We start from the raw sequence: 25,777 nt of genomic DNA, 5'->3' as shown, positions 1-25,777 counted from the left end.
GACAAGAATTCCCACATTAGGAAAACAGACATGGCTAGAGAACAGAAAGTCCTTGTCTGCTGAGGAGGTGCAGATTCTATATTACGTCTCACACTCTCACATTCATGCAGGCCATTTGTGTAAGTGATATCCACATGTTTCCTTTTTCATGCACCCACAAGGTTGGCCACAACAACAAACCCTCCAGTTTTTCCAACAACAAAAAATTGCATGGCTGAAAATGTGTCTTGTGTCTGAAAGGGGAGCTAGCACAGTAGGATGGCAAAGTGTCTTGTGTCTGTGTGTGTCTGAAAGGGGAGCTAGGACAGTAGGATGGCAAAGTGTCTTGTGTCTGTGTGTGTCTGAAAGGGGAGCTAGGACAGTAGGATGGCAAAGTGTCTTGTGTCTGTGTGTGTCTGAAAGGGGAGCTAGGACAGTAGGATGGCAAAGTGTCTTGTGTCTGTGTGTGTCTGAAAGGGGAGCTAGGACAGTAGGATGGCAAAGTGTCTTGTGTCTGTGTGTGTCTGAAAGGGGAGCTAGGACAGTAGGATGGCAAAGTGTCTTGTGTCTGTGTGTGTCTGAAAGGTCTTGGTCTGCTGAGGACAGTAGGATGGCAAAGTGTCTTGTGTCTGTGTGTGTCTGAAAGGGTAGCTAGGACAGTAGGATGGCAAAGTGTCTTGTGTCTGTGTGTGTCTGAAAAGGGGAGCTAGGACAGTAGGATGGCAAAGTGTCTTGTGTCTGTGTGTGTCTGAAAGGGGAGCTAGGACAGTAGGATGGCAAAGGGGTGGGCAGTGGAGACGCATTGAGTTTCGCTAAATATCTACAGCTGCCTCGTCCGCGTAACCCAATCTCCTCTTATGTCGAGCGGGTGGGGAGGATTCAGTTTCTACCATTGCCACTGCACAACACCATCCATCCAGTGCACCAGGAATAATACCAACATTTAGACATATGATAGGGTGGCTTGGGGTAGAAGAGTTTTGATCCAGTTTTGAGCTCAGCTAATGACTAGTCTGGTTTATTTCACATAGACGTTCAAGAATACAGAATAATAAAACTGATGTTGTGAAAAATGTTTTACACACACACACACACACTCACATCATGTAAAAGCACTAGAGAGGGAGGGTAAAGTCCAAGTGAAGAGACCCTAGCTTGTAATTTACATCTCATTTCCGCTGCAATACGCCTCTTTTTTTCATGGCTCAGGAATCTTTCCATACACCTCAAGAGACTTTGTGTCTTTCTCTCTGAGGTCCCTCCAGGCAAGAGGGGGCAGAGTGCTTCTTTACGTCACCACAGTATTGTCACATCACTTCAAACAGACACAAATCTTTACACACCGGCTAGCGGTTGCCTGCACTGCTCTGACACACTGCAATTTATTTTAGCTTCTGGATCCAGTGTCAAAGAAGACACACTGGATAATAGAGGTGTGTGTAAACTGTCAGCATTGTGACTCAGTCTAGGCCCCCTTGTCGCAGCAGGAGAACCTAGTGAGGGAGGGGATTATTTCATTGCTGACAGTGATTTAATACAAATAAAGGGAAAGGGTAACTTTGAGAGGAGTTTTTCTAGAAAGAAACTGGAGCTTGAACTTGCATTACACTGAGATGGTCATGTCATGCTCTTTCTCCTTCTGAAAGTCTAACTAGCCCAGCTAGAGTAAAGGTGGATGATCTTTACAAATCGCGGCTTGGACGGAACAATCAGCAATTTTGATTATTTATCTGTTAGCCAGCTTAATAAACTCTGACTTCCGAGGAACATTGTACTATGATATGAAGACCCCTTTTAGAATGGCATTACAGTACATAAGTTACTTGACTATCGTAAACAAGCTTGTTATCCCACAACCAAATGGGAACAAGAAGAGAATGTTCAAGGAACATTTCCTGTTAGCTGGGTAATCTAATGAGAGGACAGAAGGAGGGGGCTGGCCCAAAGATGTGTGTTGTCCCAGGTGGGTGAAAAATGTTCCATTTGTGCTAGATGTGTGTGAGGATTTGTGCAATGGGACATCGCCGTGAATGTCTGTTTCTTGTTGTGGGTATGTGTGTGTACAATTGTGAGGGTATACCCGTCAGTATCTTTTGTAAAACACCTCTTGGCAGGTGAAACGCACACACACACACACACCTGGGCAGGCACAGATGCCCAGATGGAGCTTTTCACAGTAACAGCTGTTGTACCACTCCTTCTGGGCATTGGAGTCACCAGTGAGCACACATACCAGTGGCGTGGAACTGTGATGCCATGTTTACACCAGACCATTTAGCCGGACTGCGGCTGTATTTAGCTGACATGGTGTGGCCATCAATAAGACATGTCACTGAATATTTCAGAGGAACCAACTGTGGTAATATTTGCGTAAAGTAAATGTCTAATAGCCAAGAAGTAATTTGAGGAAGTGTAACTTTTGAAAGTGGAGAGTTGGACATCTCCCATAATTCCTGCAACAGTAACTGATGGTTTGAAAATTATTTTTGGATGGGAAGTTGTTTCAAAAGGTGGATTGAGATCTCCGGAGGACTCATTTTTAACCCATGGCGGGTAGATACTTTCTTAGCCCGTGTCTGTGTTTGTCTCCAGGTAGTCTGTTTTCCTTCATGCTCTCAGTCTCTTCATACAACAGTGGTGGGCCTGATTGACAGTAAAAGACATGGTGTCCCCATTGTATGACTGAACTTTCATGCTGGGTAATTTCTCTCTCCCTTGCTGTCTCTCACTCTCTCTCCCTTGCTGTCTCTCACTCTCTCTCCCTTGCTGTCTCTCACTCTCTCTCCCTTGCTGTCTCTCACTCTCTCTCCCTTGCTGTCTCTCACTCTCTCTCCCTTGCTGTCTCTCACTCTCTCTCCCTTGCTGTCTCACTCTCTCTCCCTTGCTGTCTCTCTCTCTCTCTCCCTTGCTGTCTCTCTCTCTCTCTCCCTTGCTCTCTCTCTCTCTCTCTCTCCCTTGCTGTCTCTCTCTCTCTCCCTTGCTGTCTCTCTCTCTCTCCCTTGCTGTCTCTCACTCTCTCTCCCTTGCTGTCTCTCACTCTCTCTCCCTTGCTGTCTCTCTCTCTCTCTCCCTTGCTGTCTCTCTCTCTCTCTCCCTCGCTGTCTCTCACTCTCTCTCCCTCGCTGTCTCTCACTCTCTCTCCCTCGCTGTCTCACTCTCTCTGTTTGTGTGTGTGTAACCCTCATGCCTCATCCACTGTGCCAGCACCTCATTAGCACTATATGTAAATGAATTGGCACAGGGCCAGAGGGTCACAGCACAAAATGGAGACTGGGTAATGACACAATGGTGTGTGTGTGTGTGTGTGGGGGGGGGTACTTTTAAATTATTATCAGTGTTTATCTACACGGTGCCAAAACAGTGCTGGTGGATTTTAAATCCCTTATCCTGTTTCCTTTAACCTTGATTTTTGTGACATTGTTAAATAATTGTTTCTCCATGGAAGTCTTTAAATCTGATTAATGTAGCCTTTTAACCAGCCTCCCTGGTTACATTAGATTAGAATTCCCCTCTTTCACAGTTCATAATGATAAGGCCAATATAACATCTCTTCAGCTGTCAATGTGAACATTTAACCATAGTCACACACACACACACACACACACACACACACACACTTTTCCACATGGCTTTCATTTATGATAATGAGAACTTGCTTATGATTCCGCAACCCAAAGCATGCTCACCTTTTCACCTTTGTCGGTGTCTTTCCATTCATACGTTTGATGTTGTTTTCCTTTCTTTTCTGTCCACCTGTTTATTTTGTCAGTTCGTAAAAAGAGGCCGTTATTTCTCCCCTCAGGCGAGAGACGAAGACGGCCATGGTGAGAAATTACCCCAGCACAGCTATTCTAAGGATACGCCCAGGCTTGTCTTCAAAACAAACAGCGATGTGCTTGTAAGGACTAAAACATTTAACAACAAGATCGTTTTTGATGGCTAACTGTAGAAATGTAATGGCATATTTTGATATTCATGACTGTTTGATGTGTTGAATAATGTAGAGATGTTTGTTTTTAGAGAATGTGCTGTTAAGTCCATTTTTTTCAAACATTTTTTTAAATTATTGATTTAATGTGAATAACATACTTTTTTTCATTCAAATAGTTTTATTTTCTCATTTTCATTCTGCACTGTGTTAGATTCAGATGTTATGTTCACTCCAAAGAAAATTTTAGGGAATTTTCTTCCAATTTGATCATTACCATTTTGGGCTTGGTGACATCAATACATTTCAATCCAGTAACTGAATTGGACATACGATTCGCATGTAAATATTAGCTCTACAATAATGGCCATTTTATATTTGAATTGTATCTGGTTCAATTCATTAATTTAAGTGATTTGTGATGGAATAGACTCATGCTTTTTTTGCAGGCTTCATAAGCTCATCATGATCAAAATTGTTCCCCCATAATATACTGTCCAGGATAATACTGTCCTCCCATCAGATATTGTTCCTCCAATGCGTACTATCACACACAGTATCTCACTCTGTTCCCTAGCTGATCAGTTTGCTTAGTGTTTAACCAGACGGTTTGCGAGATGGATGGATTTTCAAAACTAAATTCATTAGACAAATGAGAAATCAGTATTACAAGTACTTTAAACAATGTCATGTCAAAGTGATTACAACATAATAATGATCTATTAATTACTATTTAATTAATCATACCATATTATTAATAATTGTAAATTCCAGTTCAAGAGCACTAGAAACAAGACTGTGAAATCGTGTAACAGGTCCTTGAAAGATAATCAAGGAATAAATGGCCCCATGATGTCCGTGTGTACTTGGTAGGTAGGTAGGTAAATGCCTACAGCAATGCAAATGGTTAAACGGAGCCGGAGCGACCGCTATTACGATGGCCACGGTTGAAATAAATGACCATAATTATATTCAACTGCAAACATCTGTGTGCGGTAGAGGGAGAGACTAGAGAGAGAGAGAAATAACTCCATCAGGGTAATGCACAGTGAAATTTCACTCACGGTGCAGAACCTCGTTAAGTGCTCTCCATCTGTCTTCTTTTTTAGCCCAGGAAAATTTCAACACTTATAATTTAAAATATCCGGGCTTACAATCATTGAACCCAACTCTCAGAGCACTTTTCAGACTTTTTTTTTTGCTGTGGCTCATTGCGTTCCAGTGGGATCGAATAGACAGTTTTAAAAAGAAGACTACAGATATCAACGCTCGCTGAAAGGTGACTATGGATCACTCACCTGTAACTGTACCAACACAGTACATGAAACATTAACCCTGTAATGCTGGCCACTATAACAGAGCATTGCAGAGATGGTCTGATCGTCATGTCTACATCATGACAGCCTCTCCCACTGTGGCCATTTGACTGACATCTGCTGATGGAGGAGATCTCTATTTAACATTAAAATTCCATTATGGACAAGATTGTTATTGACTGATTTGTCCATGGAAAAGAGAGATAAAAGAGGAGAGTGAATGAATCAGGGCATCCTATTAACAGAGATCTGAGTCGGTACGTCAGTAGGTCTTAAACTACTAGAGTGACAAATGAAGAACAAATCAATGAAACAGGTCAGGGTTCAGCGGAGGATGACACACGAGTGCCACGTTACTGTGAAAGCCAAATGATGGGGGTTTCCAAAGCTGATGTTGATTTTGGGTAGATTTCATGACCATTCCAAGTCTGAAGTTGTCATGACGTGCGTGTGTCTGCGTGCTTGTGTGCGTGTTCTAATCAACATGTGACTCAAGTGCAGCAGGCATATACGTGAATCTCTGAGAGATTGAATGCGTAGGATCATAGTCGTCTTCCAGTAGCATCCCACAACGTATTAGCATTCAGCAAAGGGGATTAGGGTGTGTGTGATGGATGGATGTCGTTGAGGGGTCTGACAGCTGATTAATGCCTTAATTATCTCCAGTGAGTCGCTGCCACATCCCTCTGAGCTGGCAGAGTGAGTTGTGTGCCCCATCTCCCTGGCCCACCCATTGCCTTCCACTCACTAGGGTCACTTTCATTATTTCAGGTACTCTAATGAGAACGACCACATGATGATTGGACGTTCAGTGTTTTTGAGCATTTTGGAAATGTTTGTAGCCAATAAAAAATATCCTGACATCCCACAGAGTATTGAAAAGTTATGCTAGGTTGCTCCCCTGCACTGCCCAATGTGTGTAATGGCCCCGCGGTAGGGTTGGATGATCCCATTCCATTTTAATGCTGTCAATTACACTTTAATGCTATAAATTATATTTTAATGCTGTCAATTCATGAATCAAATATGCTTTTTTATGTAATGAAAATATACCAAACACTCATACTAAAGTTGCACATCCGTAGTGAATAGCGACACATTATAGCACCTTCCTAGGTGGTGCTCAGCAGCCAACTGAACATGTAGAACTCCGCCCAGCTGTCAGTCTCTCTTCTGGGCCCCCTACTGGCAGCTTGTTCACTGTCTCAGTCTGTCCATCTCACCCACCACAATCACGTACCCCCACTCATGATCATACCTTGGGGAAAACCTTTTACTTGAGGCTGGTATGTGCTGTGCCTGTGGCCACTGTCACACACGGCTCAGTGGCTAAATGTGTATCTGAGTGGTTCCTCCTTATGGAGGAGGTTTAAGAGGTGACAACCTCATGGCAAGTGCAAATGGGAATTACATATCTGGAGAAAGTGTTGCCCTTTTGAAAGCTTTACGTACACCCATCCAGATTTGCACTCACTTAAGCCAGTTTAAAGCTGGATTTTCCTCAGGTTGTATTTATCAAGGTGTTACCATGTGTAGGACAGTATTTGCACCGCAAGGGTCATAGCAGTATGAAGTTGCTATGAAAATCTCTGTCTCACTCACACACACTCGATCATATTTTGGGGGTTTTGGGTAGAGAATGCAGCGTTATGCAGTGGAAGAAAAATACAGATGGGTTTGCACAAAAATATAGAAGGGTTTGCACAAAGATACAGATGGGTTTTCCTAACGAGGATACAAACATGCACAGGTGCAGTGCAGATTTTTATTTACTTGGTGTAACGAAACAGAATTTGACCAAGTAATTTCATTACGATCCAAAACTGAACTCTGCGTATCCATACCCCCTCACCTTACGATCAAAACATTTAATTGGTTCCCCCTCATGACGGCGAAGATTTAAATTGTTTTTTTAAAAGCAAATCTACACATTTTGACATAGGGTGGAGGCAAATGTTTGCAATTTTAAATATGATAACTGATGATCAATGCCCCCCCATTTTGAATTGAATTTGAATTTAATCTAATTGGTCCGTGGACCTACAAAAGGGGGCATGAGCCCACTGGCCACCAGTTGCCCATCCCAGTTATAGAGTAACAACATGGCAAAAGGGCAAACACCTTTCTAATATTGAGCTCCACCCCCTTTTGCCCTCAACAGCCTCAATTAGTCGGGGATGGACTCTACAGGGGGTCGAAAGGTGTTCCACAGGGATGCTGGCCCATGTTGCCCTCAGAACAGCCTCAATTAGTCGGGGATGGACTCTACAGGGGGTCGAAAGGTGTTCCACAGGGATGCTGGCCCATGTTGCCCTCAGAACAGCCTCAATTAGTCGGGGATGGACTCTACAGGGGGTCGAAAGGTGTTCCACAGGGATGCTGGCCCATGTTGCCCTCAGAACAGCCTCAATTAGTCGGGATGGACTCTACAGGGGGTCGAAAGGTGTTCCACAGGGATGCTGGCCCATGTTGCCCTCAGAACAGCCTCAATTAGTCGGGGATGGACTCTACAGGGGTCGAAAGGTGTTCCACAGGGATGCTGGCCCATGTTGCCCTCAGAACAGCCTCAATTAGTCGGGGATGGACTCTACAGGGGTCGAAAGGTGTTCCACAGGGATGCTGGCCCATGTTGCCCTCAGAACAGCCTCAATTAGTCGGGGATGGACTCTACAGGGGTCGAAAGGTGTTCCACAGGGATGCTGGCCCATGTTGCCCTCAGAACAGCCTCAATTAGTCGGGGATGGACTCTACAGGGGGTCGAAAGGTGTTCCACAGGGATGCTGGCCCATGTTGCCCTCAGAACAGCCTCAATTAGTCGGGGATGGACTCTACAGGGGGTCGAAAGGTGTTCCACAGGGATGCTGGCCCATGTTGCCCTCAGAACAGCCTCAATTAGTCGGGGATGGACTCTACAGGGGGTCGAAAGGTGTTCCACAGGGATGCTGGCCCATGTTGCCCTCAGAACAGCCTCAATTAGTCGGGGATGGACTCTACAGGGGGTCGAAAGGTGTTCCACAGGGATGCTGGCCCATGTTGCCCTCAGAACAGCCTCAATTAGTCGGGGATGGACTCTACAAGGTGTCGAAAGTGTTCCACAGGGATGCTGGCCCATGATGCTGGCCCATGCGTCCCACAGTTGTGTCGAATTTGGCTGAATTTCAATTGGGTGGTGGACCATTCTTGATACAGTACACACAGGAAACTGTTGAGCGTGAAAACCCAGCAGCGTTGCAGCTCTTGACACACTCAAACCGGTGCGCCTGGAGAAATTACCATACCCTGTTTAAAGGCACTTAAATATTTTGTCTTGCCCATTCACCATCTGAATGGCACAATTACGCAATGCATGTCTCAATTGTCTCAAGGCTTAAAAATTCCCTCGTTAATCTTTCTCCTTCCCTTCATCTACACTGATTGAAGTTTATTTAACAAGTGACATCAATAAGGGATCATAGCTTTCACCTAGAGCCACCTGGTCAGTCTGTCATGGAAAGAGCAGGTGTTCCTAATGTTTTGTACACTCAGTGTATAATGTTTCTGACTTTTTAACTGCTTATGTGTGGTGTCTGTAGTGCATTGTACCTGATGATGTCTTTGGTCTTGTGTTTTTTTTGTGTGTTACAGGTGTGTGACTGGTGCAAACACATCCGCCACACCAAGGAGTACCTGGACTTTGGTGCCGGTGAACGGAGGTTGCAGTTCTGCAGTGCCAAATGCCTGAACCAGTACAAGATGGACATCTTCTACAAAGAGACTCAGGCGGCGCTGCCAGGGGGCCTGTGTAACCCAGGACACGGCCCTGTGGAGGGCAAGTCAGAGAGCAGCACTGGGTTGCAGCTTTTAACACCCGATTCCTGGGGCACACCTTTGGGTGACTTACGTCGCAAAGCCCCTTCTCCTGGGGGAAACCCCTCTGTGCCAGTCCCCTCCAGCTCCACCGCTGCCTCTCCCTCTGAGACAGGCACCGTCTGCTCTCCTTCTTTCTCGTCCGCCAAAAACTCCACACCCAGACCCCACGAGAGTCCCACCTTACCCCCTCCCCCACACCCCTCTCTGCACCCTCCCATGGGAGTCCCCTCGGGCAGCCCCCCCATGGTGATGACGCCCCGGGGGCCCGTGCCCCTGCCCTTCTTCATGGAGCATCAGATGATGCAGCAGATGCGCCCTTCGTTCCTCCGCCCACCTCCCCACCACCCAGGCCCCAACAGCCCTCTGTCCAACCCAATGATCCCTGGCATCGGGCCACCACCCCCACCACCCAGAACCATGGCTCCACCATCCAGCCCTATGCACAGGCCCCAGTTCTCACCCCACCACCACCCCTCCAACAACCCCAACCTTGGAGGGAACCCTCCAGGGATGATGCCACCCTATCCAGGCCTACACATACCTGGTTTTCCTTTCACCTCCAACATGATGCCAAACGGGCCCATGCATATGCCGCACATGATGAACTTCGGTATACCTTCCCTTGCCCCCCTGGTGCCCCCACCAACCCTGCTGGTCCCTTACCCTGTCATTGTGCCCCTGCCCGTGCCCATCCCTATACCCATACCCTTCCCCTTCAACCCCAAGACCTCCAAGGACAACCCCAGCAGCAACAACGACCCCATCCCGAGTGCGTCGGGGGAGAACACTGATCTGACGGAGCCCAAGCCTTTCTACTCTGGGTCCTCCAGAGGGGAACTGAAGTTGGGGCCCTCCAGTTCTGGGGTGCACTCCTTGGGCTTTTCTGGCTATACTCTGGACCGCTTTGGCTCTGAGAGAAGTAGGATTGGTGTGGTGGACCTGACCGTGAAGACTGAGAGTCCGGAGAGTGCCACCACCTTGGGACTCTCGCTCTCTGGTGGCCCCGCAGCCTCCCTCTCCGAGGGAGTGATCGACCTGACTCTGGGCCAGCGGTCGCGGCTGCAGCAGGTCACCCAGTGGGCGGTGCCCAGTGTCCAGGTGAAGGTGGAACCGGAAGGGGACTCATCCAGCCCCCCACCCTCTGGACCATCCTCTCTTGATGTATCTGGGAAGGGGGACAGCAGCCTAGAGGACATGAGCCAGGAGGTCAGGGAGGCCATTAGTGTCTCTCTGAAGCCAAACTCTCTATCTTGTTGCCAGGCCACATCACCATCCCCCCAGCCAAACGAAAACTCCTACCTCACCCAGCTCACAAATCACCCTGGCACCACACAGACCCAGCCCTGCAACCTCGCTGCTCCCTTTAATGTCATAGTAAACGGCAGCAGTCAATCCACAGACAGTCCCGGCAGGAGCACGCTACCCACACCTCAGCCTGACCCTGGTCGGAGAGGAGGAGGTGGTGAACCGGCCAACTGCGAGCTGGAGCGGGATGCCCTGAAGGAGAACAGCTGCGCAGTGGCGGAGTGGGAACCAGGTAAGAGAGGCCCGAGTGACGAGGCAGCACAGGGGGGCACTGATGAAGGCAAGCTAGAAGCTTTCTGCGACCTTATGGATCTAGACGATGATGACGACCACGCCTATGCACTGCTGCTGCCCAAGGCTGGCTGTGTTATCCAGCCCGGGCCAAAGCCCAGCGACAAGACAGCCATTGTGTCCTATAGCATCAGCGCTCCTCTGGCGGCAGGGAGCCCCGAGCTGGAGCCGCCGTTAAAGAGGAGGTGCCTGCGAATACGCAATCAGAACAAATGAGGCAGAAAAGGTTGGTCTCATGGAGCCCCCTACTGAGGATCCAAAGAGGTCCCCCTCTCATAATCTCTGCCTTGTACCTGTCCCTACTACAGGTGGTGTGGAAATGACAGTTTTTTTGTGTAAATGTCACACAAAAAGGTCTTCATAACATTAAGATGTCTGATTTAACTATGTGGAGAGTGTTGGTGCTGCTTTGCAGCATATGTTGATGTATATAATTGCACTGATGTTTGATCATATTGTTTAAAGATATATAAAAGTTTCCTCATCAAGCATAAACTGACCTTTTTTGTCTGCATAGATGTATTGCAAAGTTTCCCTCTCACTACTGCCCGCGCTGTAGCTTTCGACCTGATCTGAGAGGGGTGCTGACAGAAATGTACCAGCATCAGCGAAGATATACTCTGAAGTCAGGGTTGATAAAAAGCTAATGCTATTTTAGTGAAGCATGCAGCAGTAAAATCAACTGGATCTGAGCGAGAGATGCGTCTGGTTGAAAAATAGACCTGTAGAATGGGGATTCCCTTCGTCTGATCTAATATGTCTAATTCTGGATCCTCTTTCTTGTTTCACATTTCAGCTCAGAAAGGTGGCAGTATTTCCCCAACAGAATGAGAGACGCTTTTGAAGCTGTTGACTACACTAGCCTTCAACTATCCGCTCCTCCACTCCACGAACCTCTCTCCCAGCCAACCAGCCATGTAACCCTAATCTTGACCACTCAGACCACCCACACTGCCCGTCTCCCTTCCAAAGCAAATGCTCTGTCTGATCTCTGCTCTCCGACCGGAGAAGCCACAATGCTAACCCAATAGATTTACCAGCAGTTTTATGTTCACTGGAAGAGTCCTAAGGTAGCATTTTTAGCCAGTCTGTCCCACAGTGAAAGGGGGAGTTTTCTTGTGGCAAGAAATTCAGGCTAAAGTCACCCCACCCCACCTCCATTTGCATGATCACAACCAGTACAAAATGCTAACCTCCAACCCCCATCCCACCATTGACAGTAACAGGACTTTTGTTTTTAATTGGTAACCAAAAAGAGACATCTCATGATGGAAGGTAACAATCAGAAGGAGACATTTTCTGAGCCTCGTTGGTTCAGGAATAAGAAGGAAAAAGAGGAGCGGTGAAATCCTTGTGTTCTGACTGTAGCGCTCTCCATCCCTGGAGATACCAAGGCCCCCTGCCACCACAGAGCCTTTCTCTAGTAAAGCAATGGGGATATCTCCACAATAAAGGGAGACCGTGGCACTATTGATCTGCTCCTCTTCAGTGAGTTTCATGGTCATAAAAGACAAGGATTTTCATGTATATCCTCACTCACTGATTTGTGGACAACAGGGTAGCGATCTCACCAGCAAATGATGGTGGGCAACTGTGGACTATGTGCAATCTCTGCCATCGTGGAGGCCATTTTGCATCTCTGCAAGCCCCTGGTCAGACCGGATCAGATGTGTAATTCTAATTCTTATCATAATTTATATATTTACATTTTTCACATCCTAATGCTATTGATGATAATGATGTACTGTATCTTCAGCCACATCTCTGATGTTATGGTAATGGAGTGACTTCCATCATGGAAGCAAAAACAGGACTGCTGCTCATCACACCGCTAAGGGATTGCGTCAATCAGGAGTTGAGACCACACCCATTAGCATTGTTTCATCACTAGTGTTCAGGGTTGTAATGCTGCACTAGGATTTACCATTGACAAGTGATGCCGACTCTCTCTTACAATCAAATTTGCTTGTCATTCTTGGATAATTTTCTGGAAACAATGGTCCAAACTATTTGTCAAGCCAAACTACTGAAAAAAATGTAACAATTCTTTAATCAGTCACACATGTTGTCATAGATAGTCATATTTACATTCTAAAAAAATTGTTTTAACAGTTATTTAATATTTTATTTAACTAGGCAAGCCAGTTAAGAACTAATTCTTATTTACAATGACGGCCTACCCCGGCAAAACCTGGACGACGTTGGGCCAATTGTGCGTCCTATGGGACTCCCAATCACAGCCGGATGTGATGCAGCCTGGACTTTTATTATGATATGGGGAATCATCTCACTTCCCTGTCCTTCATCCTGTTCTACATTTTGTAATTTTCCAGTGTTAATCTGTCTGGATTATAACATTTTGTCAGTTTATTTTGCTTCATCAGAGTTTATGCTGCCGGTAGACACTAAAATTTTTGCCATCTATTTATTTACTATGTTTTGGTGTCGTTTGCTATGGCTTCATGGAGGAATTGTTTGCTCAATTATCTTGTATATCTAGTATGTCTTCAAATATTTTGGTGCAAAGATTAAACTATTTCTCCCCCATAGACTTCTTTCAACATCAAATTAGCTTTTTCGATTTTCATGTGCAATCTTTCCTGCCAAAACCTCCACCTTCTTGCCAACTTCTTTTTCCATCTCTCCATTTCCCTTTGAGTCTGAACCTTTTTTCTCTTCCACTGAACACCAATGGGAAATGTCATGTCACACCCACTCCAGAGCTATGGGTTGCATGTTTTATTACAGAAATAGGAGAGTTACACACAAACACACACACATGCGTGCATTTACACACACACACACACACACACACACAGAGGTGTCAAAAGCAACAACTCACCACGCTCTATGATGTACTCTCTCTTTCACACGCACACACACTAACTAAAATGAAGTTTAGATATTCATTCTCTTTCCATCCATGTATTGTTCTAACTCCTCTCTCTTGACTCCCTTCCTGATGACAGTAGTGTTTGCCAATGTTCATATTAGAGTCGGTTGACTCTGAGTATGCACTGCAACACAATCTGCCATGTGTTGATAGTCAGGCATTTAGGCATTGCCTGTCCCGTGCCAAGACTGAGATTCTGTGTCACAGTAATCATTGCCTTGAATTTCAGTCTCTCGCTTATTATTATTTTTTATATATATATTTTTAATGTGTCTTATATTTCCAGACTCGGCCACCTAGCCTTTGTAGTCATTATAGTGCACACTCCAAGAGTAGCAATTAATTTTCAAACAATTCAATTTTGTACAGACTAATTCTCAATGATTCCAACCAAAATCGGAGATCACATAAGAAACAGAAATTCTGAAGAATCATTTCCATTTCTTCATTCACTTTCACCACCATATGTAATGTGAACCAGAGATACTTCGACAGATGTAGCCTTGAAACTGGAAACGTGTAGTGTCTACGGTTCTTGACAGATGTGGGAGACAGTTGAAACTGAGACAATGAAACAGGTCGGGTTTCTGTCTGATTGCAACAATGTGTTTTCCGGTCTGTGCATGCACGTGTTGAATTGATATCATCTGACCATTGCTGTCTTTGTCTGGGTGCATCTCAGTTAAAAATAAACATATGTAATGCTTAGAATTACCACTAGGTGTCAGGGTAGATATTCTTTGCTGCCAACACAGTGGGCCTGAAAATACAACCATGATCATTTTTTCTTTTTTTTTAGCAAAGCCCCGTTCTAACACTTCCACATACCTTTGAGTGGCCCTGACGCATAGACCTACTCACCCGAACACAACGGCAACAACACACACACACCTTAATATCACCTTCATCGTTGTGACCGAAAAGACAATTCAACCCTCCAGTGCCAGCATCATCAGTCTTGCTAATGCTTACAGGAATGAAGTGGAAAGCCAATTGTATTTGGTTAAAGTCATCTGCCTATTTTATGGCGGAGAGATTAAGAATAAAAGAGAACATTCAGCACCAATGTAATGAAATTAAATAGGCTAGGTCAACAGCCTAAGATATGCAATGACAACTTCATATTCAAAATCTTTATGAAAGAGTAGAAATACAAAACAAAAACATGACATTTTTCATGTCACTTTTCAAACGTGAACAGAAAAGCTGCCTTAACTCTTGCTTGTGTACTACTCCACAGTGCATACGATGATGCTCGCTAGTAAGACTCCCTACTTTGTACAAAAGAAAATAGACCAAAAAAACAACTTTGTTGTGTTGATGTATAGCTGATCAACTTTTTTTGTGACTTGTAAACCCAACCCTCACATTTTGCTAAAAGACCCTTCTTCCTACAGCACCAACAACTGCTACTTGTCCCACGCATCCCCCTACCCCTTCTATATTTTATCTTATGGTGAATTCTCAACCTTTTTGTGTAAATTTTATAGTATTATTTATTGTTGACAAAATTACATTATTTGGACTGGGCATTTTATTCACATGTCAATGCTTGGTGAAGAGTAAATTGTTTCTTTTATAATTAAAGTGAAAAAAACTGCAAGAAATGTCTTTTTATTATGAAGTTGTTACTATAACTTGTTGCCAAGATTGCTTTGAAAATAATAATGTTCTGTAACAGTATTTGCTTTATTCAGTGAATTGCTTATGGAGACTAATAAATAGAGGCACACACCAACTTGTTTCATCTTTGTCAATATCCGTTCATGTAAACTGCAGACACGCGCTCACACACGTTATTTCCCCTTTTCTTACCATGGCGCTAAACACTCAAATATTATTTGGACACATTGTGTCTTATTCTTCTCTGCGCATCACAGAACACTTGGGGTGGCAAGTCTGCACCAGCCGATACAGCATAATGAACAAAGGAGAGACTGGTGAACCCACAGTGACATACGGATACTCTACTGAAGGTACAGTATGTAGTTCTACTGTAGGTATCAATACATCAAAACAACACCACAAATGGCTTATAATTACTGGGAGCAATATCATCAACATCGAAGGACAGCCATACAATATGTCTACTGCTAGCCTGGGCAGCTGGTAATGGACTTTATGGATCTCCACCACAGGAGGTTGGTGGCACCTTAATTGGGGAGGACGGGTTTGTGGTAATGGCTGGAGTGGAATTAGTAGAATGGCATCAAATACATCAAACACATGGTTTCCAGGTGTTTGATGCCATTCCTCTAACTCCTTTCCAGATATTATTATGAGCCGTCCTCCTCTCAGCAGCCTCCTGTGATCTCCACTAGGGTCTGGGCTTGATGTGCACAGCTGGTAATACACTGGAGTCCCCCTGCGACCAGTTCGTACATGACACTTTCTCCAATTCAGGCTGCAAAGGCTTCGATTTCCTCTTTAACTAGATTTAAAGAGAAGGCTGAAAAAAACGGGGATAATATGCATACTTTCTTAATGAACACACAATTTTCCACTACTAGGCTAGAGTGGATAAAGCCTATGCTACTTCCTGCTGTTGCGCCCTGCGTTCAGCCAATCAGGTTGCAGCAGTCTGTTGTTTACCCCTGGCTGAACACGGGGCGAAACACAGGAAGTATAGCATTCCTAGGCATTACCCATTATAGCATAGTGGTGGGAAACGATGTGGCAACCCATCAAGAGGTTCAAACCTATTGTTGTAACAAGGTGTTAGCGTGAGTCACATGGACAGTTGTAGGGTCGCAGGTTCAAGTCCCAACAATATCAAGAGATAGATACCTATGTGCTGTTAAATAGTGGAAATAATGTATCAATCAGATGAATCATTTCTCAGTGTGAAGAACGTATTTGTAAAACTTTAGGAGAGCTTTCATCACATAGGCCTTCCTATGGTTCATCATGCAGCTTCCCACGTTGGACAGCAGGCTATATAGACAAGAGGAGGCTTATGGGTAAATGAGACGGCTGTGTTTGCATGTTGATATCAGAAGAGGGAGGAGAGAGCTCTCGAAGTGGAGTATGTAGTGTACGAGGACTCCACGGTGGCTAACTGTAGTTAGCCATTCCGACAAACCTTTGTTTTTGGGCATGCAGGGATAAATACCCATGTAGTGCATGGGAGAAGAACTGATCATAGAAAGTTTAACGATTCATCACGCAAGCTATTTTGGAGAACGCCATTCTTACCCTGTACATTTGCCTACGACTGTGAGGCAGTCACAAAGAGTTTCTAAAGAGAGAGTTTGAGAGTTTCTAAAGTTGGATTTTAAACACTGCGGACTGTTTTAGAAACACATTTTTGAAATTGAAGCAAATCATTTCGGAGCGCCCAAAAAGAGAAGGGGAGGGGGGTCAAAGAAAACGCCCTGTTGCTGAATCTTCTAAAAATGTTAACTTAATCGCCGTGTGGACCTTAGAGAACATTTATATTGAATATGTTACCATAAGTTTTTACCTTCATTTGCGTTTAACGACATCTCCTAACTAATTGGCAAGTTTGAGGAGCGGCGCTTCTCCCTTCACGGTGGATTATGTTTTCCCCTTCATTGTGGACACTGTAATTCCGAAGCGATTTCAGAGGGCGGTGAGTCGGAGGCTGCTAGGCCCACGGTGATTGCTCAAGAACTAAAATATATTTTTCTCATGTAAACTCTTAAGACTTCTCATAAGGCTCGTCTTATATGTAAACGAAACGGGCATTAATCAATCGCAAAGATGTCGCTTGGTGCAGAGAGAAGGATGGAAAACCGGTTGAAAAAGCTGGAGGCCATGATCAAAGATCCAAGATCTGCGATAAACTTAGAAAGTTTACTGGTAAGTCTGCTTAAATATTTTATCAATTATTAATAGGTCCCATGTTTTCCCCTTTCGCATTTTGAAGCAACCGAAAAAATACATAGTAATAAGTAGACTTCTTACGCCTTTTAACCAAGATATGTATACATTTTTATGTTCAGATAATACATTGTAACCGAATTTCCACAAAGCCTTTGATGCAGGTCAACAACATTCACTTGAGAAATTATAGGCCTATTGCACTATCTTTTAGATTAACAAACTGTATTTGCACATTATCGTTAGCCTACATTTTAGCACCGATAACCGCACCATGTGTATCCTTCTATGACAATATGTAGCCGAGCCTACATGCTAATAGTAATTGACCGGCTATTCAGATGACATGCAGACGAGGCCTATAATGAATTGCTCCCGGTAAAGTTACGATTTATAGTGGCTACATAAGCCTATGTACGGGTATAAGGACAGTCATAGAAAATAATTGCGCCCTTAGTTTTCTATTGAGACATGAGAGCATTTGATGCAGCAGACAACATACTTTAACTATAGCCGTAGCCTTTAACTGTGTTTTTGAAGATTATGGGGAATAGTGGAAAATGTGTGTATCGTTGTAGGTTACTTCTATGGAAACATTTCTTCCGTTCAAATCCTTGAGCGATCTTCCACTTGGCAAGGGATTGGCCCACTCACTATATGGGATATGCACCAGACGGGTACCACTACCAACGGCATGCCACATGCGCGCTTCTCTCTTATACAGACAGATGCGTTGTAGTAGTTGCTAAAGAGAGGACTTGGTTGTAGACCTCAGCCAACTGTTTAAGAGGATAATAACAAGTAAACGATTGAGGAGCATTTACCCAGACAGGCATACTCACTGCTGTGGAATGTCGAGAGGACTGTCATCTGTTAATAGGCCTGAAAACATTCCGCATAAATTTATTGTGATAATAGTTGTTCCAGACTGAAATAGCCACACCTACATCCTAAACACTCATATTTGACAAATGTATGTATTTCCATCGAATCTCCCCCAGAAACATTTCAAAACTGAATTGAAGGCCTAGCAGTGGATTTTCCTGCAGTTACCATAGATGCTATGTTAAGCAGTTTCTGAAGCGGAATTAAACTTCTACAGTGCCAGTTAAAATCTATTTAAAACTGCAGAATGAATATAGTGTATATGCAGTGACTGAATCCTCAGCTGTTTATTTCCTGGGAATGAGTAGGAGATGGATATCAGAGCTAGATGACTGTTCTAGACTGAAGTTGAGTGGGAAGAGTGCGTGGGTTTGAACAGGCTGGATCCTCTAGCCCTCTTGCCTCCCAAGCCATTTTTAGTGCCTCGCTCTCTGTTATTGCTTGCTATGAAGAAGGCAGAGAGGACAAGCATCAGGCATTGCATTGATGCAGTCAGACTGTTTCTACATGCTCTGACCAGCAGCACATATTCAGACCTGTTTCTACATGTTCTGACCAGCAGCACACATTCAGACCCCCAGCATACCCTCCATTATTCCCTTTAAAATCTTTGCCTAATGGTAAATTATGAACACAGTCATCGACATCCATTAACACCTATACAAGCTTCTTACATATACAGTACATTCTAAAAGTATTCAGACCCCTTCACTTTTTTGACATTTTGTTACATTAGCCTTATTCTAAAATTGATTCAATTGTTTTTTTCCCTCGTCAATCTACACACAACACCCCATAATGAAAAGCAAAAACAAGTTTTTTGAAATTTTTGCAAATGTATTAAAAATAAACTGATCACATTTACATAAGTATTTAGAATGTTTACTCTACTTTGTTGAAGCACCTTTGGCAGCAAGTCTTCTTGGGTATGACGCTAGTTTGGCACACCTGTATTTGGGGAGTTTCTCCCATTCTCTGCAGATCCTCAAGCGCGGTCAGGTTGGATGGGAAGTGTCGCTGCACAGCTATTTGCAGGTCTCAGAGATGTTCGATCGGGTTCAAGTCCGGGCTCTAGCTGGTCCACTCAAGGACATTCAGAGACTTGTCCCGAGGCCACTCCTGCGTTGTCTGAGCTGTGTGCTTTGGGTCGTTGTCCTGTTGGAAGGTGAACCTTGACCCAAGTCTGAGAACCTGCTCCAGAGCGCTCAGGACTTCATCAAGGATCTCTATATATTTTGCTCCGTTCATCTTTCCCCCAATCCTGACTAGTCTCGCAGTCCCTGCCACTGAAAAACATCCCCACAGCGTGATGCTGCCACCACCATGCTTCACCGTGGGGATGGTATTGCCCAGGTAATGAGCTGTGCCTGGGTTCCTCCAGACGTGATGCTTGGTATTCAGGCCGAAGAGTTCAATCTTGGTTTCATCAGAGCAGAGAATCTTGTTTCTCATGGTCAGAGAGTCCTTTAGGTGCCTTTTGGCGAACTCCAAGTGGGCTTTCAAGTGCTTTTTACTGAGGAGTGGCTTCCCATCTGACCACTCTACCATACAGGCCTGGTAGACTGCTGCAGAGATGATTGTCCTTCTGGAAAGTTTTCCCATCTCCACAGAGGATCTCTGGAGGTCTTTCAGAGTGACCATCGGGTTCTTGGTCACCTCCCTGACCAAGGCCCTTCTCCCCCCATTGCTCAGTTTGGCCAGGCGGCCAGCTCTAGGAAGAGTCTTGGTGGTTCCAAACTTATTCCATTTAAGAATGATGAAGGCCACTGTGTTGGGGACCTTCAATGCAGCATAATGTTTGTGTACCCTTCCCCATATCTCTGCCTTGACACAATCCTGTCTCTGAGCTCTACGCACAATTCCTTTGACCTCATGGCTTTGTTTTTGCTCTGACATGCACTGTCAACTGCGGGACCTTATATAGACAGGTGTGTGCCTTTCCAAATCATGTCCAATCAATTGAATATACCACAAGTGGACTGCAATCAAGTTTTAGAAATATCTCAAGGATGATCATTGGAAACAGGATTCACCTGAGCTCGAGTCTCATATTAAAGGGTCTGAATATTTATGTAAATAAGGTATTTCTGTTTTTTTTAATTTTCAGTACATTTAAAAATGTCTAAACCTGTTTTTGCTTTATCATTATTGGGTGTTGTGTAGATTGAGGGATATATATGAATCCATTTTAGAATAAGGCTTGAACATAACAAAATGTGGAAAAAGGGAAGGGGTCTAAATACTTTCTGAATGCACTGTAATTATCCTGGATAAGACTCTAATTGCCTCAGCAGAACAATGCCTGGGCCATTTTTATGTCCTCGTTTACTGTAAATGTTTTTCAACCTGTACTCTTCTTGATTTGCACTCTATGTACAGGTAATTGTCAAAATAAAGGAAACTCCATCATAAAGTGTTTTAATAGGGCGTTTGGCCTGAACAGCTTCAATGTATCTTGGCATATATTTTACAATTATCTGGAATTCTATTGGAGGGATATGGCACCATTATTCCATGATGAATTCTATAATTTGGTGTTAAAATAATGTTTGTATTTGTCTCATGCTTCATAGACTAACTGTAAAATGCTTAAGGGTCATTTTTCAACAATGCAGAGTTAAAGAGAAGATCAAATAAATCAATTGAAATAGTGACACGAGAAATAAATACACTGAATAACAAAAAAGAAAGAGTAAGAATTACATTGCTATATACTGAGTGCACAAAACATAAGTAACACCTGCTCTTTCCATGACACAGCTTTCACCTGGTCAGTCCATCATCCCTTAATGATGTTATATCCACTTCAATCAGTGTAGATACAAGGAGGAGACCGGTTTAAAGGATTTTGAAGCCTTGAGACAATTGAGACATGTATTGTGTGTATGTGTGTCATTCAGAAGGTGGATGGGAAAGACAAAATATTTCAGTGCCTTTTGAACGGGGTATGGTAGTAGATGCCTGGCACACCAGTTTGTGTGTCAAGAACTGCAACGCTGCTGAGTTTCACGCTCAACAATTTCCCATGTGAATCAAGAATGGTCCACCACCCAAAGGACATCCAGCCAACTTGAATCAACTGTGGAACGCATTGGAGTCAACATGGGCCAGCATCCCTGTGGAATGCTTTTGACACCTTATAGAGTCCATGTCCTGACTAATTGAGACTTCTGAGGGTAAAAAGGGGTACAACTCAATATTAGGAAGGTGTTCCTAATGTTTTGTATAGGGAGTAGAAAATAACATGGCTATATACAGGATGTACCAGTACCAAGTCTATGTGCAGGGGTACGAGGTAATTGAAGTATCTATGTACTGTACTTATTGGTAGGGTTAAAGTGACTAGGCAACACGATAGATAATAACAAGTGTGTGTGTGTGTGTGTGTGTTGGGGGTGTCTGGGTAAGTACACTACATGACCAGAAGTATGTGGACACCTGCATGTCGAACATCTCATTCCAAAATCATGGGCATGAATATGGAGTTGGTCCCTCTTGCTGCTATAACAGCCTCTACTCTTCTAGGAAGGCATTCCACTAGATGTTGGAACATTGCTGCGGGGACTTGCTTCCATTCAGCCACAAGCAATTAGTGAGGTCGGGCACTGATGTTGAGCAATTAGGCCTGGCTCGCGTTCCCTTTTCATCCCAAAGGTGTTCGATGGGGTTGAGGTCAGGGCTCTGTGCAGGCCAGTCAAGTTCTTTCACACCGATCTCAACAAACCATTTCTGAATGGATTTTGCTTTGTACACAGGGTGCATTGTCATGCTGGAACAGGAAAGAGCCTTCCCCAAACTGTTGCCACAAATTTGGAAGCACAGAATCATCTAGAATGTCATTGTATGCTGTAGCGTTAAGATTTCCCTTCACTGGAACTAAGGGGCTGAGCCCGAACCATGAAAAACAGCCCCAGACCATTATTCCTCCTCGCCAAACTTTACAGTTGGCACCACGCATTGGGGCAGGTAGCGTTCTCCTGGCACCCGCCAAACCCAGATTTGTCCGTTGGACTGCCAGATGGTGAAGCGTGATTCATCACTCCAGAGAACGCGCTTCCACTGCTCCAGAGTCCAATGGCTGTGAGCTTTACACCACTCCAGCTGACGCTTGGCATTGTGCATGGTGATCTTTAGGCTTGTGTGCGGCTGTTTGGCCAGGGAAACCTGTTTCATGAAGCGCCCGATAAACAGTTATTGTGCTGACTTTGCTTCCAGAGGCAGTTTGGAACTGGGAACTTCACGGCTGAGCCATTGTTACTCCTAGCCGTTTCTACTTCACAATAACAGCACTTATAGTTGATCGGGGCAGCTCTAGCAAGGCAGAAATATGATGAACTGACTTGTTGGAAAGGTGGTATCCTATGACGGTGTCACATTGAATGTCACTGAGCACTTCAGTAAGGCTATTCTACTGACAATGTTTGTCAATGGAGATTGCATGGCTGTGTACTTGATTTTATACCTGTCAGAAACGGGTGTGGCTTAAATAGCTGAATCCAGTCATTTGAAGGGGTGTCCACATACTTTTGTATATCTAGTGTATGTAGGTCTACCGTGGGTGCCGTCTGCGGGTCTATAGCCCCACCCTATGGCTCTTATCCCACAGTGAACTACTACCCACTTTAATAGTGGCAAGATGGAGCTGCTCTTCCTCCCGGGGAAGGACTGCCCGTTCCATGATCTCGCCATCACAGTTGACAACTCCATTGTGTCCTCCTCCCAGAGCGCTAAGAACCTTGGCGTGATCCTGGACAACACCCTGTCGTTCTCAACTAACATCAAGGCGGTGGCCCGTTCCTGTAGGTTCATGCTCTACAACATCCGCAGAGTACGACCCTGCCTCACACCGGAAGCGGCGCAGGTCCTAATCCAGGCACTTGTCATCTCCCGTCTGGATTACTGCAACTCGCTGTTGGCTGGGCTCCCTGCCTGTGCCATTAAACCCCTACAACTCATCCAGAACGCCGCAGCCCGTCTGGTGTTCAACCTTCCCAAGTTCTCTCACGTCACCCCGCTCCTCCGCTCTCTCCACTGGCTTCCAGTTGAAGCTCGCATCCGCTACAAGACCATGGTGCTTGCCTACGGAGCTGTGAGGGGAACGGCACCTCAGTACCTCCAGGCTCTGATCAGGCCCTACACCCAAACAAGGGCACTGCGTTCATCCACCTCTGGCCTGCTCGCCTCCCTACCACTGAGGAAGTACAGTTCCCGCTCAGCCCAGTCAAAACTGTTCGCTGCTCTGGCCCCCCAATGGTGGAACAAACTCCCTCACGACGCCAGGACAGCGGAGTCAATCACCACCTTCCGGAGACACCTGAAACCCCACCTCTTTAAGGAATACCTAGGATAGGATAAAGTAATCCCTCTCACCCCCCTTAAAAGATTTAGATGCACTACTGTTCCACTGGATGTCATAAGGTGAATGCACCAATTTGTAAGTCGCTCTGGATAAGAGCGTCTGCTAAATTACTTAAATGTAAATGTAATAGCCCACCAGCAGGGGTCCCCCTTCCCTGTAATGCCCCTTATGTAGCAAACCATGTGGGTTTCACATCGGCCTGCACAGCTACATGCATTGGCATAAACACAATGCACCAAAACAACACCACCAATAGCTGATAATTACTGGGAGCAATATCATCATCGACATCGAAGGAAAGCAATACAATATGTCTACTGCTAGCCTGGGCAGCTGGTAATGGACTTTATGGATCTCCACCACAGGAGGTTGGTGGCACTTTAATTGACGGGTTTGTGGTAATGGCTGGAGCGGAATCAGTAGAATGGCATCAAACACCATGGTTTTTCATTAGCTCCATTCCAGAAATTATTATGAGCGGTCCTCCCCTCCTTCTTAACTAGATTTAATAACGTCTGGGGAATAAACGGGAAAATATGCATACTTTATTTATGAAACACCATTTTCCACCATCATGCCAGAGTGGCTAAAGCCTAGGAATGCTACTTCCTGATGGTGCACCCTGCGTTTAGCCAATCAGGTTGCAGCAGTCTTTTTACCCCTGGCTGACCACAGGGCGAAACATCAGGAAGCATTAGCCTTTCTAGTATAGTGGTGGAAAATAATGTGGCAACCCATCAAGAGGCTCAAACGCTGCTGGGAGACCAGATGTTAAATCCAATATCAAATATTCTATTAGGCTCAACTTGAAGCTATATGATATCCTCTGCAAGTAGCCAACTTGATGCACACTTCATGATCATGGCACACAGCCATAAAAAACTCTTAACTGTTACAACAATTCAAGAGAGCGATCCCCACGTGCTGTTAAATAGTAAGGCCATTCGATGCCAATGTTTGTCTTTAGCGATTGCATGGCTGTGTGCTTGATTTTATAGACCTGTCAACAAGTGTGGCTGAAATGGCAGAGTCCACTAATTTGAATGGGTGTCCACATACTTTGTATGTGGGTAGAGTCCAGTGTGTGTGCAGGAGTTGGTGGCAAAAAAACATCCAATGCAGGTAGTCCGGGTAGCCATTTGATTAGCTATTTAGCAGTATTGTTTAGAAGTATGATGGCTTGGGTGTAGAAGCTGTTCAGGTTCCAGACTTGCAGCATTGCCATGTGGTAGCAGAGATAAGTCTGTGGTTTGGGTGGCTGTAGTCTTTCATAATATTTTGTGCCTTCCTCTGACACTGCCTGGTATAAAGGTCCTGGATGGCAGGGAGCTCGGCCCAGTGAATTACTGGGACTTACGCACTACACTCTGAGGCACCTTGCGGTGAAATGCCAAGCAGTTTCCATACAAAGTGGTGATGCAGCCAGTCAGTGTTCTTGATGGTGCAGCTATTGAAGGTTTTGAGGATCTGAGGGCCAAAGCCGTTGCCGTGCCCTCTTCGCGACTGTTGGTATGCTTGGACCATGCTTGGACCCTTGTAGTGCCAGGGATAGATTGTTTTCCTGGCACTACACTGACAGGTCTCTGACCACCTCTCTCTAGGCTGTCTCATCGTTGTCAGAGATCAGGCCAACCACCGTAGTGTAATCAGCAAACTAAATGATGGTGTTGGAGTCATGTGTGACCACAGGAGGGGACTAAGCACACACCCCTGAGGGGCCCCCGTCTTGAGGGTCAGCGTGGCAGATGTGTTGTGGCCTACCCTCACCACCTGGGGGAGGCCCGTCAGGAAGTCCAGGATCCAGTTGCGAAGGGAGGTGTTTTAGACCCAGGGTCATTAGCTTAGTAATGAGCTTTGTGGGCACTATGGTGATGAACACTGAGGTGTAGTCAATGAACAGCATTCTCACATAGGTGTTCCTTTTGTCCAGGTTGGGAAGGGCAGTGTGGATTAAGATTGCCTCATCTATGGATCTGTTGGGGCGGTATGCTAATTGGAGTAGGAATGGGGATTCCGGGATGATGTTATGAGCCATGACCAGCCTTTCAAAGCACTTCATGCTACCAAGGTGAGTGCTACAGGGCGGTAGTCATTTAGGCAGGTTCCGTTCACTTTCTTGGGCACAGGGA

The 25,777-nt window shown here is 45.0% G+C and overlaps 2 protein-coding genes across 7 annotated transcripts in view; both read left to right on the top strand.

The window, feature by feature from the left end:
* The window catches only part of LOC115138623 (sine oculis-binding protein homolog A-like), a 71,620-nt gene extending 56,321 nt beyond the window's left edge, over positions 1-15,299 (top strand). For 4 of the 6 annotated variants that reach the window (XM_065025748.1, XM_029675677.2, XM_029675676.2 and 1 more), the window contains 2 exons: positions 3,782-3,877; positions 8,848-11,163. In XM_065025748.1, the coding sequence (XP_064881820.1) occupies positions 3,782-3,877; positions 8,848-10,884 (2,133 nt within the window). In that variant the 3' untranslated portion in view covers positions 10,885-11,163. Of the gene's footprint in view, positions 1-3,781; positions 3,878-8,847; positions 11,164-11,464 lie in introns of those variants that run through there. The other 2 variants (XM_029675678.2, XM_029675675.2) reach the window with 2 other exon arrangements.
* Positions 15,300-16,536: 1,237 nt separating this feature from the next.
* The window catches only part of LOC115138621 (rho-associated protein kinase 2-like), a 56,426-nt gene continuing 47,185 nt past the window's right edge, over positions 16,537-25,777 (top strand). The window contains exon 1 of the mRNA XM_029675670.2: positions 16,537-17,383. Within this exon, the coding sequence (XP_029531530.2) occupies positions 17,285-17,383 (99 nt within the window). The 5' untranslated portion in view covers positions 16,537-17,284. The remainder of the gene's footprint in view (positions 17,384-25,777) is intronic.

This window comes from Oncorhynchus nerka, linkage group LG12 (assembly GCF_034236695.1).
Source record: "Oncorhynchus nerka isolate Pitt River linkage group LG12, Oner_Uvic_2.0, whole genome shotgun sequence".
NCBI lineage: Eukaryota > Metazoa > Chordata > Actinopteri > Salmoniformes > Salmonidae > Oncorhynchus > Oncorhynchus nerka.
Note: the sequence above shows the minus strand (reverse complement) of the source record. Positions and strands in the feature narration are given on the sequence as shown.